Source organism: Sceloporus occidentalis, unplaced genomic scaffold (assembly GCF_023333645.1).
Source record: "Sceloporus occidentalis isolate IW3139 unplaced genomic scaffold, rSceOcc1.0.p SCAF_444, whole genome shotgun sequence".
Classification (NCBI taxonomy): domain Eukaryota; kingdom Metazoa; phylum Chordata; class Lepidosauria; order Squamata; family Phrynosomatidae; genus Sceloporus; species Sceloporus occidentalis.
This window is the reverse complement of record NW_028317424.1, coordinates 156,577-172,694: the sequence shown is the minus strand read 5'-3', so window position 1 is coordinate 172,694 and position 16,118 is coordinate 156,577. Positions and strand designations below refer to the sequence as shown.

The following is a 16,118-nucleotide window of genomic DNA, read 5'->3' as shown; positions in this document are numbered from 1 at the left end:
GGGATGTATAAAATCAGAAAATTATTTGTTACCAAATTGGATCTGACAACGGCTCTGATGTTAATTGTGGAGGAATCAAGGAAAATGAAGATGCGCAGAATAAATGTGTTTTTTAATTTTATTTATATATATTTTGGTAAAGGGCATCCTATAAAAAATTAAAATTTTTGGGTCTTTTTCTGTCTATTATTCTAATCAAGTAGCAATTTCCTAAAGGCGCAAACCTTAATCAGTCGTTGGTCTCGTCTTAGATTCAGGAGCCGTATGTCTATCCCATGCGTGTTTAATCCCCTCACTGTATTACCCGCCACTGCTTCTGCTGGGAGGCGGCTCCACTTATCTACCACACTCTGTAAAGTAAAACTTCCTCACAGTGAAAACGAAGGATGCGCTGCCTTAACGATTCACGTCCCGGTGCAATAAATTTAATAAACCGTTTTATTTAAAACAAGCCCCACAGAAGGGGGCCCCACGAATCGCGCCTTAATCTCCTGATTAATGGCGTCTCTATTTGATATTATTGTCGCGCTTGCCCAAGGTGCCAATATAGCACAGGCTTGTAGTTTGAGCAGCAGTCTGTTTATTTGCTCCATAATATATATCCTGAGCTGCATACCTGAGGAGGGGCCCTTCACAGATCTTTCGGGGGCCCCGGGATTTTTGTCGGTATGAGACAGACTGGGATGATTCTGCCAATCAGTTTGCCGAAGCTTCTGCCCAGAAACCTGACCGTCTCTCGGGTTTTAATGTACATTTTTTTTTTTTGTTAAGCATTAAAATTGTTAAAAAATTCCCGTTTTTTGTGTTTTATTAACCCCCGGGTGCATTCTTGAGCATCTCTTCCAGCCGCCTGATGGTTGGGGCCCCTAGGCGGTATACATGGTGAGGGAACATTGCACGTTAAGATCTCGTGCCGGCTCTGAGCTGCCCCCTACCACGGTGTTGCCACACGATCTGCCCTACACCTCAACCTTCGAGGGGCACATTGCCTTTGGGGTGTAGTTAAAGGCTTGGCTGGGCAGAGCTGTTTGTCAAGTGGGGCATTTAAAAGAAGAATAATGAGTTTTATTTACCCCGTTTAATTTATAAAGCCGTTCCCTGCTGTTTCTCTACACTGTTTTCTCTGTAGAAACCTGCGATCCCCTCATACCCAGCAAACATTCTGACCTCCTAGAAAAGAGGGGCATCAGGGGAGGCAAGAACGGCACAAGAGAGATAAGAGGGCTATGGGGTGGAAGGGGGGAGAAGAGAAGGAAGAGGTTATCGGGGGGCCATAAGAAGGGCACGGGAGGAAAGAGGGCACCAGGGGACGAAGGAGGGTCACGGGGGTTTGGGACACAAAGAATGACTAACCCTACTAAAATAGGGACATTTAGCAGCTATATACTCCCCAGCTCCTGTTTTGGGGCTTCCCAGGCTTTAAGCATTCCGGTTCCCATGGTGACCTTCCTGCTCCGCCCCCCCGTGCTCTCGCGTGAAGTGTGTGGCCAGCCAGTGGAGGTCGATCCGGGGGCGTGGTTGGGAAGGGGCGGGGCAGTGCCTGGGCTGCCAGTCTCCAGTGCCGGCTCCGGTGTCCCGGCTGCTCTGTGCCATGTGTGCCCGGCCCGCCATGTCTGCCGGCGGAGGGGAGGGGCCGCTGCTGGGTAAGTGATTTCCCCCCAAGTACTGCCCCACCGGCCGGAGTCCCTCACTTGGGGGCAAAATTCCCCTGTCAGAAAGTTTGCCCTCCCTGGGGTATAAACTGTCCGTATACCGCCCGCCGCTGTCTGTATGTTCCCTATATACCCCCGCCGCTGTCTATATGTTCTCTATATACCCCCCCGCTCTCTGTATTTTCTCAATATACCCCCCGCCGCTGTCTATATGTTCTCTATATACCCCCCCCCCGCCGCTGTCGGTATGTTCTCTATATACTCCCCCCCCCCGCTGCTGTCTGTATGTTCTCTATATACCCCCCCCGCTGTCGGTATGTTCTCTATATACCCCCCGCCGCTTTCTGTATGTTCTCTATATACCCCCTGCTGCTCACTATATGTTCTCTATATACCCCCCGCCACTCTCTATATGTTCTCTATATACCCCCGCCGCTGTCTATATGTTCTCTATATACCCCCGCCGCTGTCTATATGTTCTCTATATACCCCCGCCGCTGTCTATATGTTCTCTATATACCCCCGCCACTGTCTATATGTTCTCTATATACCCCCTGCCGCTCACTATATGTTCTCTATATACCCCCCGCCACTGTCTATATGTTCTCTATATACCCCCGCCGCTGTCTATATGTTCTCTATATACCCCCTGCCGCTCACTATATATTCTCTATATACCCCCCTGCCGCTCTCTATATGTTCTCTACATACCCCCGCCACTGTCTATATGTTCTCTATATACTGCCTACCCAGAGCGTTCAGGTAAATGCAGCCGTTGACGATCCCCGGTCGGATCGTAACACATTTACTTAACATGTATCGGGGGCATTTCCTCAGCTGGACGCCACTGTCTGCGAATCCCCCCGGCCTCCATCGTCATCATCACCGCGGCCCCCCGGGGGACGTCACAAAGGCAGCAATTTCATAACAACTGCGCATTGTCACTGCCGGCCGCCAACAGACACAGAAGCTGCGGGGGTCTCCGCGATACCTGCGTCTGTCTCACTGATACTTTGTATTTTCACAATGAAGGGAGAAAAAAAAGTATATTTTATAGAATTTTTTTGTTTTTTTTCATTCATATATTTTTACATTTTTTCTATATAGAAATTCTAAGCAACAAAAATTGAAACTTGGGAAATCTTTCCACAATTGACTCTTTAACGACCGTCGGAATTAGTGCGAACCTATCTGTCCCCGTGGGTGGCCTCCCTAAATATACAGGTTTTAATATAAATAAGCTGATTTTAAGTCAAAAACTGCGCATTCATCACAGAGGCATGAGCGTTGTGTGTTTTAATATTATCGTTATTTTTGGTATTTTTTTATTACATTTCTAAATAATTATTTTTGAATTATTTATTATTTTTGTAATGTTTATTTAACGTATTATTATTTTTTTATATAATATTTATTACATTTATGAGCAGAGACGCTGCCTTTAATGTAAAGCTTTTTGCCCCGAGACATTTTCCTGTTTGACGTGAATTATATGAATTTGAGTTTTTTCCCAGCCTCGTTAATATATAACTACAGGAAATTACATTTTTTCTAGGCAGTTTTTTTTGTTTTTTTTTTATTCTGAGAAAACTGTATACTTTTGACCGTTTTAGGGAGGCCTGGTCTGGGTTCGGCTGGTTTCCGGTAGCTTTAGTTAATGTTATTTTTATACAGTCAGTAAACAAGACAGGTAGGGAGAGTCCTGGTCAAAGAGTTTACAATCTAGAAGGAATATAAACTGATAGCGGGTATACGGTACTGAAAACCTTATAGAACCGTATAGATTTCCCTATAGAATCACAGAAAGCACCGGCTGCCGTCTCGTTTGCTCGGTTTCTGGTGGATTGGAGCGTTTTCTGCCCATAACCTGTCCTGACACCTCCGACATTAAAGCCACCTTTCTGGGGCACTAATACCCCTGAGCGCTTTACATTCGAGGTGTAAGGGTAATAAAAGCCTCTCGCCGCGGAGGGGGGGGGGGGGGGCGTCAACTTTTTTTATGTGCCTGATGATCCACATTGATTTATTTTCTTTAATTCTGCTTAAATGACACTTTTTAGATTTCAGTCCCTTTAACTATTTACGTAATCTGCGGAGATTATCTCCGGCGTCTGTTTATCCTCCGCGGATTGCTGAGAAAACCTAAAAATCCCTCTTTTATCCCCGTATTATTGGACGACAAACCATTCACAAACTTTTTTTTCCGTAATAAACCCCCTTAACCCTTCCAGTATATGACAATTTTATTTTAAATTTCCCTTCCCTATTCATAACGCTAAGGCGCTCCTTAACTCTTTGTTTGCCAGATAAAAGACGCTCGCTCCTGCAGCCTTTTTGGGTATTTAGAGGTGCTTCCGAGCGCTGAGGGTGTAGCCGGCGCCGTGGGAACGCCGGGGATAGTTTTTGGTTATTTTTTATTTAGTTCCTTGTGACAACTGTTTAGTTTGTGTTTTGAAAGGGTTAATAAAAGGGTTAATACGCTTGGTGGCTGTTACACAAAAGCCCCAGCCGTGTATGCGCTCCCGGTGCCAGGGCAGAGGGGTGAACGCCCAGGTGAAGTCAGACCCGGTGTCCTTACTTTGCCCCAGCCGGTTGGGAAATGCTTTGCCGGCGGCCAGTTGGCAGATGGTGTGCCGGAGCGCTGCCTGTTGCCTGACATCTGGGTTTGGAGCAGTTTTTCAGACCAGTTTCCATGGCGACTGCTCCGGATTCTGATTTTGCCCCATCGCTGCTGTTTTATAAAGATGCCCCTTCCCGCAGCTGCTCACCATTAACTCTTTAACTCTGGAGTTAAAGGGACAGTTTAATGCCCCCCCCCACCTCATGAAAAAGGAATGCCTATAAATGTACTTTGAGTCCTTTTATATAAATTCTTTAAAAGTTAAAAAAGTAAAAGCACCGCCTTCTCCTCCGTGATTGGACGATTCTCGCCACTGATTGGCTGCCTGAAAGCGCTCCCTTTTGAAATGATTGAGAGTTCTTGTTAGACCCCCCATGGGCCGTGTCCTACTCATGTGGTTTTATTCACTCTGCATTATTCCGGGTCCACCCCGACGCGTTTCTCCTCTGAGGCTGAGCTGGCCCTGTATAATGTATAGTTTAACCTGGCCGTGCGTTTTTTTGGGCTGGGCGGATTGGCTGAGGGATGACGCAGATGAAACGTGCCGGAAAGGGATGACAGAACGATTGTTCATCGCGTGTTGACTAGTCGAGTCACGCTTCTGATGACACGCCAGCAATCTGAAGATACACGCGTGATGGACAAAAATCTAACTTGGAAACATTATAACCACAAGCAATAGAATCCTCTGAACCCTGGAGAGAAGAGAGAGAGACGGGGAGAGGAGAGAGAGAGAGACGGGGAGAGAAGAGAGAGAGAGAGACAGAGAGTGATGAGGGGATAGGAGAGAAACATGTAAAGGATTTAACAAAGGACGGGGGGGGGATTTATTTTAAAGGAGGAGAAAAGTTAGAGATAGATTCCGGTCTCTTTCTTTTCTAACACCAGAGGGTCAGAGACTGAGATGGAACGGAAGGAAGTTTTACTTTACTGAGAGGGTGGTAGATGAGTGGCACAGCCCCCCGGCAGAAGTGGTAGAGGGTAATACATGCATGGGATAGATGTATGGCTCCTGACGAGACCAACGACTGATTAAGGTTTGAGTCTGTACTCCGGGGTTGGTACCGGATTGGACGGCGCCGCCGGTTACTGGAAGGGATGTAAGACCCCCCGGAGTGGTTCTTCTGTCCTGGCTGTTAAGGTTTTTGCTGATTGGTTGCCGCTCAGCGGGGCGGACATCGCTCTCGTTTCCTTTCAGAGCTGCCTTTTAATCCCGCTCTGGTTTCTTTAGAGAGATTTAGGTTAGTGGGTCTGGGGCGGCAAACAAGCGGAGGAAGGAATTTCTCTACCCCAGTTTATTTCCTTATGCAGTTTTTCGCTGGCGCTGAGTTATCGCTCGGCCCCCCTGTCCCTCCTTGGCCCCGGGCTCAGCATGCGTCACCGCGGTCCGGGGTGCTCGTCGATGCGGATTTTCCTGAACCCCGCGCCGTATAATTATCCCATGATTTAAATATCAAAATACTCCCAGCCAATCCGGCGCTGATTACGCAATAGCGAGAGTTTAACCCTATAATTACCAGATTACTGCAGCAAAAGCTCTGACTCTCACAATCCTCAAGACGAGAAAGGCTTACCCCGGATATAGCAGGGCATAATAATTAGGCCCCTGTATAATGTGTAGATCAATCAGTGACATGCCCTGTATAATGTGTAGTTAAATCAGTGACATGCCCTGTATAATGTGTAGTTCAATCAGTGACATGCCCTGTGTAATGTATAGTTAAATCAGTGACATGCCCTGTGTAATGTATAGATAAATCAGTGACCTGCCCCTGTATAATGTATAGATAAATCAGTGACCGGCCCCCTGTGTAATGTATAGATAAATCAGTGACGGGCCCCCTGTGTAATGTATAGATAAATCAGTGACGGGCCCCCTGTATAATGTATAGATAAATCAGTGACCGGCCCCTGTATAATGTATAGATAAATCAGTGACGTGCCCTGTGTAATGTATAGAGGATAAAATGCTGTTCTGGTGAATCAGGTTAGATTAGTTAGAATTGTCTCATTAAAGGTTTAATTACCCCAGAGACGTCACGCAGGCTGCTGATGTCACCGCCGGCTCACACCAAGGTCAGCCGAGGCCAGAGGAGGAATAAACCTCAATTATCATAGAAGGAAAGTGACGAAAACGCAGGTTCCAGTAAAACGGCGGCGGAGAGACCTCTTTATACAGATTACAGGGAAATAAAGAGGGGGAAAAAAGAAATCCTGTATGAAAACTGCGCGCTTCCTGTGAAATATTTAATTCCCGCATTAAATATTGAATTTCTTTGCGCCGGCGCCGGTCTCTCCCTCGGTTTGGCCGTTGATTTTCTGATGAGTTGTTTGTTGTGAGTCGGCTCTGCAGCCTCACCCTCTGACACCCACATGGGGGCCGCCCTCCCAGGGGCCACAGCGCCCCATTTAGTGTTTAATTCTAGCAGCCTATCCTTTCTGTACCCATACCTGCCAACTGTCCCTGTTGAGTTTGGCCAGTCCCTCTTTGGACCCCAAATGCCCCTCTTTTCTAGGAGGTCAGAATGTTTGCTGGGTATGAGGGGATCGCAGGGTTCTACGGCCCTAAAAGCCCCGATAATGTGTATAGAAACAGCAGGAAACAGCTTTATAAATTAAACGGGGTTAATAAACCCCATTATTCTTCTTCTAAATGCCCTGCCCAGTTACACAAATAGCCCCGCCCCATCACACCTATAACCACACCCCTTAAAACCAAAGTGCCCCTCTCTGGCTTCTTGTAATTGTGGGTCATCGCAGTCTAACGAGACAGTTTGTTGCCCCCATCCTGACTCCGGCAGGTTTGGGTTGGGGTCGGCGGGGTGTCTCCTCCTCACCGCTCTTGCCCCCCCTCCCCCCACAGATACCCTGATGATGGAACCCAGTCAGTGCCTCGCCGTGTCCAGCATCCTGGGACCTAAACCGGGCTCCATGGTCAGCGCCTTCCAGCCCCACGGGACGGAGTTCTCCCGAAAACGCTCAATAAGTGAATCCGACAGCCAGTAAGTCGGGTCGGGTAAACGGGGCAGGTGGAAGGCGGCGATCGCGATCTCACTTCTTACCTGACCGGCTCATATTTTACCATTAATGCGTTTTTCTTTCCCTCCAAAACAGAGTCCTAGAGAGCACAGAAAGTAACGACGGCCACGGCAGGTAAACACCCTCGGAATGAACAATTTTAGATTTTATTTGTTATATACGGTGCAGTCAGTTGGGTTATACACCACGTGTTACAGCCAATCCCCACTCAGTTTATACACCACGTGTTACAGCCAATCCCCACTCAGTTTATACACCACGTGTTACAGCCAATCCCCACTCAGTTTATACACCACGTGTTACAGCCAATCCCCACTCAGTTTATACACGATGTGTTACAGCCAATCCCCACTCAGTTTATACACCACGTGTTACAGCCAATCCCCACTCAGTTTATACACCATGTGTTACAGCCAATCCCCACTCAGTTTATACACCACGTGTTACAGCCAATCCCCACTCAGTTTATACACCACGTGTTACAGCCAATCCCCACTCAGTTTATACACCACGTGTTACAGCCAATCCCCACTCAGTTTATACACCACGTGTTACAGCCAATCCCCACTCAGTTTATACACCACGTGTTACAGCCAATCCCCACTCAGTTTATACACCACGTGTTACAGCCAATCCCCACTCAGTTTATACACCACGTGTTACAGCCAATCCCCACTCAGTTTATACACCACGTGTTACAGCCAATCCCCACTCAGTTTATACACCACGTGTTACAGCCAATCCCCACTCAGTTTATACACCATGTGTTACAGCCAATCCCCACTCAGTTTATACACCACGTGTTACAGCCAATCCCCACTCAGTTTATACACCACGTGTTACAGCCAATCCCCACTCAGTTTATACACCACGTGTTACAGCCAATCCCCACTCAGTTTATACACCACGTGTTACAGCCAATCCCCACTCAGTTTATACACCACGTGTTACAGCCAATCCCCACTCAGTTTATACACCACGTGTTACAGCCAATCCCCACTCAGTTTATACACCACGTGTTACAGCCAATCCCCACTCAGTTTATACACCACGTGTTACAGCCAATCCCCACTCAGTTTATACACCACGTGTTACAGCCAATCCCCACTCAGCTTATACACCACGTGTTACAGCCAATCCCCACTCATTTTATACACCATGTGTTACAGCCAATCCCCACTCATTTTATACACCATGTGTTACAGGCAATCCCCACTCATTTTATACACCATGTGTTACAGCCAATCCCCACTCAGTTTATACACCATGTGTTACAGCCAATCCCCACTCAGTTTATACACCGTGTAGCGCAGCCAATCCCCACTCAGTTTATACACCATGTGTTACAGCCAATCCCCACTCAGTTTATACACCATGTGTTACAGCCAATCCCCACTCAGCTTATACACCATGTAGCGCAGCCAATCCCCACTCAGTTTATACACCATGTGTTACAGCCAATCCCCACTCAGCTTATACACCATGTGTTACAGCCAATCCCCACTCAGTTTATACACCATGTGTTACAGCCAATCCCCACTCAGTTTATACACCGTGTAGCGCAGCCAATCCCCACTCAATTTATACACCGTGTAGCGCAGCCAATCCCCACTCAGTTTATACACCATGTGTTACAGCCAATCCCCACTCAGTTTATACACCATGTGTTACAGCCAATCCCCACTCAGTTTATACACCACGTGTTACAGCCAATCCCCACTCAGCTTATACACCATGTAGCGCAGCCAATCCCCACTCAGTTTATACACCATGTGTTACAGCCAATCCCCACTCAGCTTATACACCATGTGTTACAGCCAATCCCCACTCAGTTTATACACCATGTGTTACAGCCAATCCCCACTCAGTTTATACACCGTGTAGCGCAGCCAATCCCCACTCAATTTATACACCGTGTAGCGCAGCCAATCCCCACTCAGTTTATACACCATGTGTTACAGCCAATCCCCACTCAGTTTATACACCATGTGTTACAGCCAATCCCCACTCAGTTTATACACCACGTGTTACAGCCAATCCCCACTCAGTTTATACACCATGTAGCGCAGCCAATCCCCACTCAGTTTATACACCATGTGTTACAGCCAATCCCCACTCTGCAACAATATTTAATTAATAGATGCCGCTGGATCCCGCGTTCTGTAATATTTCGGTGTCGGGGATTTTTAAGGGTTAACACACATGTTGGGTTTGTCTCAGAACCCGGGTTCTAACCTGTGTTTCCATGGTTACCCTATTGTCTTTGGTCGTTTTCCCGCAGGGAGGCGCACAGCCAGACGGAGAAGCGGCGCAGGGATAAGATGAACACGCTGATCGAGGAGCTGTCGGCCATGATCCCGCAGTGCGACCCCGCGCCCCGCAAGCTGGACAAACTGACCGTCCTACGGATGGCCGTGCAGCACCTAAAGTCACTAAGGGGTAAAGGATTCCACTGACAGCGGGGTCAACGACCATTGAATGAAAATAAGAGACCTTGACCCCACAGGGCACTTGGGCCCCTGAGAGTCGCCTGTTTGCCCCGTGGAGGACGGAGTCTCCGCCATGTTGGACTCCTGATGGCTCTTCTGCTGGCTGATCCAATCCAAGTCCTGTTATGAAGGCTGCGCAGGGTGTCGGGGAATGCCCCTGAGCTCGGACACCTTGTGGGGGTCGTGTACAGAGAGCAACACTGGTGCAAACCGATGAAAGAGGAGCAATCAAAATAGCAACCTAAGGGCCGCTCCTACTGTTTGCTTCGCTTTTACGGCTGCACCAGAACGTCTCGTTTTTGACCCAGATTAAAGTCATCTTTCTTCTTCCTTTGCAGTAACCGTCCCCCTGATCTGTTTACAGGTTCCGGCAGCTTTACGGACGAAAGTTATAAACCCTCGTTCTTACAGCACGAGGAGCTCCGCCGCTTGATCCTCAGGGTTAGTAATTCCTCCTTTATTTACCCCTTCTGGGGCAAATCTGATTTACCCACCAAACCACTTCTATCTGAATTCACCTTCTTTTTGGTTCTCTACTAGAATTAATGATCTTTTTACCCATGTTTCTTCCTGGAGTCCCACATTAGACTTAATACAAGGAGGTAAGGGCCCCGTTACCCTGCCTGGGGGTGTCACATGGGCCTATTACCCCCATCAGGGATTTCTCATCTTGTTTGTCTCTCCACAAGGTATTATTATTATTGACATATATCGCCATCATATCTCCCAGCGCTATACTATGGAAGTGCCTCAAATGAGCGAGTGCAACCAATAACTGCTTCCCCCTCTCCACGGGGGGACAATGTCAGGCAGTTTAAGGTTCCTGCTGTATTTTCTGTAATCCATCTCCTTGGAACGGAGGAGACCCTGATAGCCATGTATATAGCGACGCATATAACAGTTACCCAATCAGATACTTTCGTTATAAAGCGAGGATACACTGTATTTGCTTTAATAAGCTTGTTGCCTAGTAACTGTCTCGATTAAACGTTCGGGATGCTCAATGAACACCACGGAGTCCCTTTAATTTCCTTTTGCCCGGCGCTCTCTCTTTATTGTGATTATATCGCAGTTTAATAAGCGGTTTGTGTTTTACAGGCTGCCGACGGCTTCCTCTTTGTGGTCGGGTGCGACAGAGGAAAGATCCTGTTTGTGTCCGAATCCGTCTCCAAGACGCTAAAGTACAGCCAGGTGCGAGACTCTCGGCCGATTTGGATCGAGACGCTTTGTGAACTCCGGGAGACGCGCGACCCGTTCTCCAGTATACAAACTCAGCTGGTCACCTGTTTGGGAATTTTGGAATTGGAAAGCAGACAGAATTATAGATTTGGGAAGGTTCCACCTACTCTGATAAACCCGGAACCCGAGGCAGATAACATTAAAATGAATGATAACCAGAGGGAGAAAAGCGTCCTTGTCCTAGGAGCTTACAGTCTCACAATTAGGTTGAGGAGACTGATATAGAAGCCCCTAGAGAGCAGGGTCCGTAGAGACGTTACCCCGCCGCTTACACGTCTCCCGCTCTTTGCTCTCCTTCCAGGAGGACCTCGTCGGACAGAGCTTGTTCGATTACCTGCACCCCAAAGACGTTGCCAAAGTCAAGGAGCAGCTGTCGTCCTCTGATGTGACCCCCAGGGAGAAACTCATCGATGCCAAAAGTAAGCGAGCAGCGTAATAAACCCTGCTGCTGCGCAGGTCCGCAGTCCTTACTCCCTGCTGCTGCGCTGGCAATCATCGCAGACGTTCACGCTCCCGCGAACCTTTACATTGAATTGTTCGTTTTGGGTTTTTATATATATATAATTTATTACTATTATTATTATTTTTTATTTTTTTTAACTATTAATATGAAATTAAAAGTCTTAAGATTATGAAATAATAATAAATATAAATTTCCCATCCGCTCAGTCACTTTTTAAAGCGGAATGCTGGAATATTTTTTTGTCTTTGTATCATATATATAACTCTAAGCGCAGGCTTTGGGACCGACGCGCTCTTATAACCCCCCCTTTTGAAAGCTGGTTTGCAGGTTCACGCGCACTTTCAAGCCGGACCCCCTCGCCTGCACTGTGGATCCAGACGCTCTTTCTTTTGCCGCATGAAGGTCGGACGAACCTCAAGCAAGGAGGATAAGAACTTCTTGCACAACGCAAAGAAAAAAGGTAAATGTTTAGAACAAGAAATGATTGTATTCTGTGTGTTACATTAAATGACATTTATTTGTCCTTGCGTAGTTTTTTTGGGGGTTACCCTGTCTCCGTTTCCCCCGCAGATCACAGGCGCTATTGTACGATCCACTGCACCGGCTACCTGAGAAACTGCCTCTCCAGTGAAGTCGGATTGAAAGAAGAATGCGAGAGGGACAGGGAGTCTCACACAGTCAGCTGCCTGGTCGCCGTCGGCCGGCTGCACCCCTACGTCCTGCCGCAGTGCAAATCCGAATTCACGGTGAAGCCCACGGAGTTCGTCACCCGGTACACCATGGACGGGAAATTCGTGTACGTGGATCAGCGGTAAGGATTGGGCTCATTCTCTATACATTTATACTAAAAATGTTAGTTCCAGAAGAACGCTTAGAAGTCGGTAAATAACGACTAGTGAGAAATGTAAAAAAGTAGAAATTGCTCACATCCCGCATTCTGATTACGGCCCAGCACGGGGGGAATACTCGATGTGTGCAAACCGACCAAAAAATGTTTCGGACAAATCGGTCCCTTTTCCCGCAGCTCCACTTCTTCTCTTGCCTCTTCTTGTTCTTCTTTCTTCATCCGCTTCTCCCCACTATCCGCTCCGTTAACTGGCTCTCCCGGAGTACTTCAGCCAAAAGAGGCGGAGCCACGCAGGCCAGCTCTTGCCCTCTCCTCTTCGGGAAGAGCTCCGGGAGCCCAGGATAACAGAGCGGATATCTGAAAGAAGCAGACGAAGAATGAAGACCGAAAAAGAAGAAGAGGCAAGAGAGAAAACGGAGCTGCAGGAAAGGAGACTTCTGTGAAAAACGATACCTGCGCGTCGTAAGTAAATCCAACGCTTGTTTCTGAAACTCTCTTGCCGGTGATAGAATCGTTGAATATAAACTCTCCTCTTACTCCTCCAGAGCCACCGCCATTCTGGGTTACCTGCCCCAGGAGCTTCTCGGAACATCTTGCTACGAATATTTCCATCAGGATGATCAGGACCATCTAACCGATCGGCATAAAACCGGTGAGCGCCCCCATCAGGTCGGGGATGGTAGTTTATCTGGGATAAAGCGTTCGGATGGTCCAAGCCAGGGGCATCTTTTGTGCGAGAGGCGTTGGTGGCCGGGGGGTATCTCTCAGCTGCTTTACCCCCTCCCTGCATGTCCGGTTTGCCAGTCTGAGCGTGGCAGTTGGCGCTGTCTTCAGGTCTGGTAACCCCCCTATGTGTGGTACTTTTCCTGGCTTTCATGTTTCATTTGCGCCCTTGTAAAGTTAAGTGGTCGCTTTTCTGCCCCCCAGCAGCTTATTTGTAGCAAATGACCTTTATTCACCAACAAATAACAATAGGGAAGAGATCCCAATAACATTAAAGCCGCCTTCTTATAGGTGGGATTTTGCGGTTCATTAATATGACGTCATTCTCAAAAACGTCTCTTATGCCCGTGGACATGCGGAAACGCGCTAAACCATTTAAAATCGTGCAACTGGCCCACATATACAATAAATAGGGGTACTTTACAGATAGCAGAAGCGGGATAAAAATCCCGAGGTCTCTGCCTGATCTGTCGCCGCGTGTTTCTGGTTTCAGTGCTTCAAAGCAAGGAGAAGATCGTGACAAATTCCTACAAATTTAAGACAAAAGATGGATCTTTCATCACCTTGAAGAGCCAGTGGTTCAGCTTCATAAACCCGTGGACCAAAGAGCTCGAATACATCGTATCCGTCAACACCGTCGTTTCGTAAGTTCCACAAGAGCCGTAACCGGTGGGGTAAATTGCATACGGCGGCCGTTCGCCACTCACGTGTACGCTGCTGAGAGCTGTGATGTGTCGAGTATCCGATGACTTCGCTGCCAGTCAGGGCCGCCATAAAGGTATTTGGGGTGCAGCCCAGCATTGGCCCGGCTGGGCCCTCAATAACCGAAGCGCCCGTTAGGGTCCGTGACCCTGTGGAAGAACAGACGCTGGTGTAAAGGAGACCCCCGCTCCTGTCGCCCACAGGCATACCGCTAAGTGTCTCCTCTGCTGAGTCTGAGCGCCAGGCTGCATGTTAGTATGTTACAGTATGTGTAAGTACGTATGTTAGTGTGTGTATATGTATGTTATTGGGTGTATGTGTGTAAGAGGAGCTTGGGGGTCCCAACCGTACGTCTCGCATTTACTGTTATGCTGCTGTGTAGAGAGACAGCAACTCGTACAGAGAGAGGACTCGGCGAGGTAAGAGAGGGAGTGTGTGCGTGTATGTCTGCGTATGTGTTCTGTATGATATACAGTCACGGCCCCCATGACTTCTGATCGTGTTGAGTTCCCAACACTTGGTCGTGTTGTGGCTAACTGATTGCAAAATCCCATTGTACGGCGCTGCTGAATATGGCGGCGCGATGTAAATAACTAATGGTAATGTGATCTACTTACTTATTTTCTGTATTTTTGATCTATAATCACTATTTTCCACCTTTTTTCCTGCCGCAGGGGCCTCTGCTCATCTCTGGAAACCGCGTCTCTCCCCGACAGCTCCCATTCCTCTGAAGGTACGATCCCCGAAATGAAAATCCCCTAACAGGAATAATCATCCGGGGCGTCGTTTCTAAACATGATGCATGTTTCTAACATGAGAAAATTGTAATTGTTACCGCTAGGATTTAGTTTTTCTATCTGGATTCACCATAAAAACGAGCGTAAAGATGATAGTTTTGTTTTTTAAATGGGGCATCAGGATCCTTAACGATAAAATATCATATTTTAAAATATTTCAATCATTTTTAAGTCACTTTAAACATTATTAAACATTTTATTTCATATTTAATTTAGATGCTTCCAAACGTACCTTTCTGGATGTGCCCGGAATGGCTAGCGGAACCGTTCTAGGTGCTGCAAATATAGGAAGAGAGATCGCCAAACAAATTCTGGATTTACAGAGGTGATTCGAGCGCTAAGCTCCGTAATGTCTGTTTTTACAGTGATTTTATTATTTGTGGGATATGCGGGGGCATCAGGGATGTAAAGCGAGGCGTAGTCACCCCCTTTCATAGTCCGCTGGGTATTACCCCTTTAAATACCCCTCTCTCCCTGGGCTTCTATAGTGTCCGTTGGTGAAGGTGTAGAAAGTGTTAAACCTGCATTTCGTGCTGGATATGTCAATAAAACGCCCATTTTCTGTATTTCAGGATACAATCCCCGCCGTTCAACGGTAACTTAAGTCCCAGCGAACTCTTAAGGAAAACCCCTCCGAGTCTGGAGAACCCGCCGGCCGGCGTAAGTGAATATCTCCCGGCGGCTAGCGGATTTTACCCAGAAATCCCCATTTTTTGGGGATGGACGTGATGATGATGATGATGATGATGCGATTATAGCGCTCAGAATCACGGGTAGAACGTTATTGGAAAATAATTTTGTTTCATTTCATTTATTTGAAACTTTCATTTGGTTTAAAAAAAAAACCCCAAAAATACAAAAAAGCCTAACTTGTGTATTTCTTGCCTTCTGATGAGTTTTGATCTTTTTTTCAGGTTCAGAAGGAGCAGTCGGTCCGATCGACTCCATCGGGAAGTGGCAAGCTGGATGCGACTTCTCACAATGAAATCATCCCGTCGTTCGCCGTTCCTGAAGGAATTCTCAGTAAGTCGCGAAGCCCCCGTATTCTTGGTGTCGCCATCCGTCTGTAATGCCTATTTTATTACACGCCAAACCTTTATCAGAATCTGGAAGATCTGACCCTAAATCCTCACCCAACCCAACAGCAGATAACCCAGGAGCTCGGATTCTGGGAATTCAGCCCGTTTCACAATTTTTCTGCCCACAATAACAGCTTTTGTGACTTCTAGATTCGCACAAATATCTATATTTCTGTAACATTACTTAATTCTCCCAGAATTCTATGAAATTCTCTGACTTTTCCATCCACAGACCTCCCCTTACACTTCATTTACTAGCAGGTTCTTCCACCTCTTTGTTAAGTATTATAAGTATTATTATAGTTTTTTTTTTTTTTAAAAGTGTATTTTTGTGATTTTGTGTCGTTAGGCGGCGGCTCGACTTTGGATTTTGACAGCGAAACCGCCATGGCCGACCTCATGAATTTTTTTGAGGCGGACGGAGGTCTCGGCGACGCTGATCTGAACAACATCTCCTGGACGCTCTAG

General features: G+C 47.2%; 1 protein-coding gene across 1 annotated transcript; it reads left to right on the top strand.

The window, feature by feature from the left end:
* Positions 1 to 7,146: 7,146 nt before the first annotated feature.
* LOC149271934 (basic helix-loop-helix ARNT-like protein 2) lies at positions 7,147 to 16,118 on the top strand. Its single transcript, XM_089506974.1, has 12 exons — positions 7,147 to 7,274; positions 9,593 to 9,750; positions 10,165 to 10,241; positions 10,899 to 10,991; positions 11,341 to 11,458; positions 11,819 to 11,962; positions 12,073 to 12,313; positions 12,895 to 13,001; positions 13,566 to 13,716; positions 15,144 to 15,231; positions 15,486 to 15,594; positions 16,000 to 16,118. The coding sequence occupies exons 1-12, from the start codon at positions 7,147 to 7,149 to the stop codon at positions 16,116 to 16,118; spliced, it is 1,533 nt and encodes a 510-aa protein (XP_089363100.1).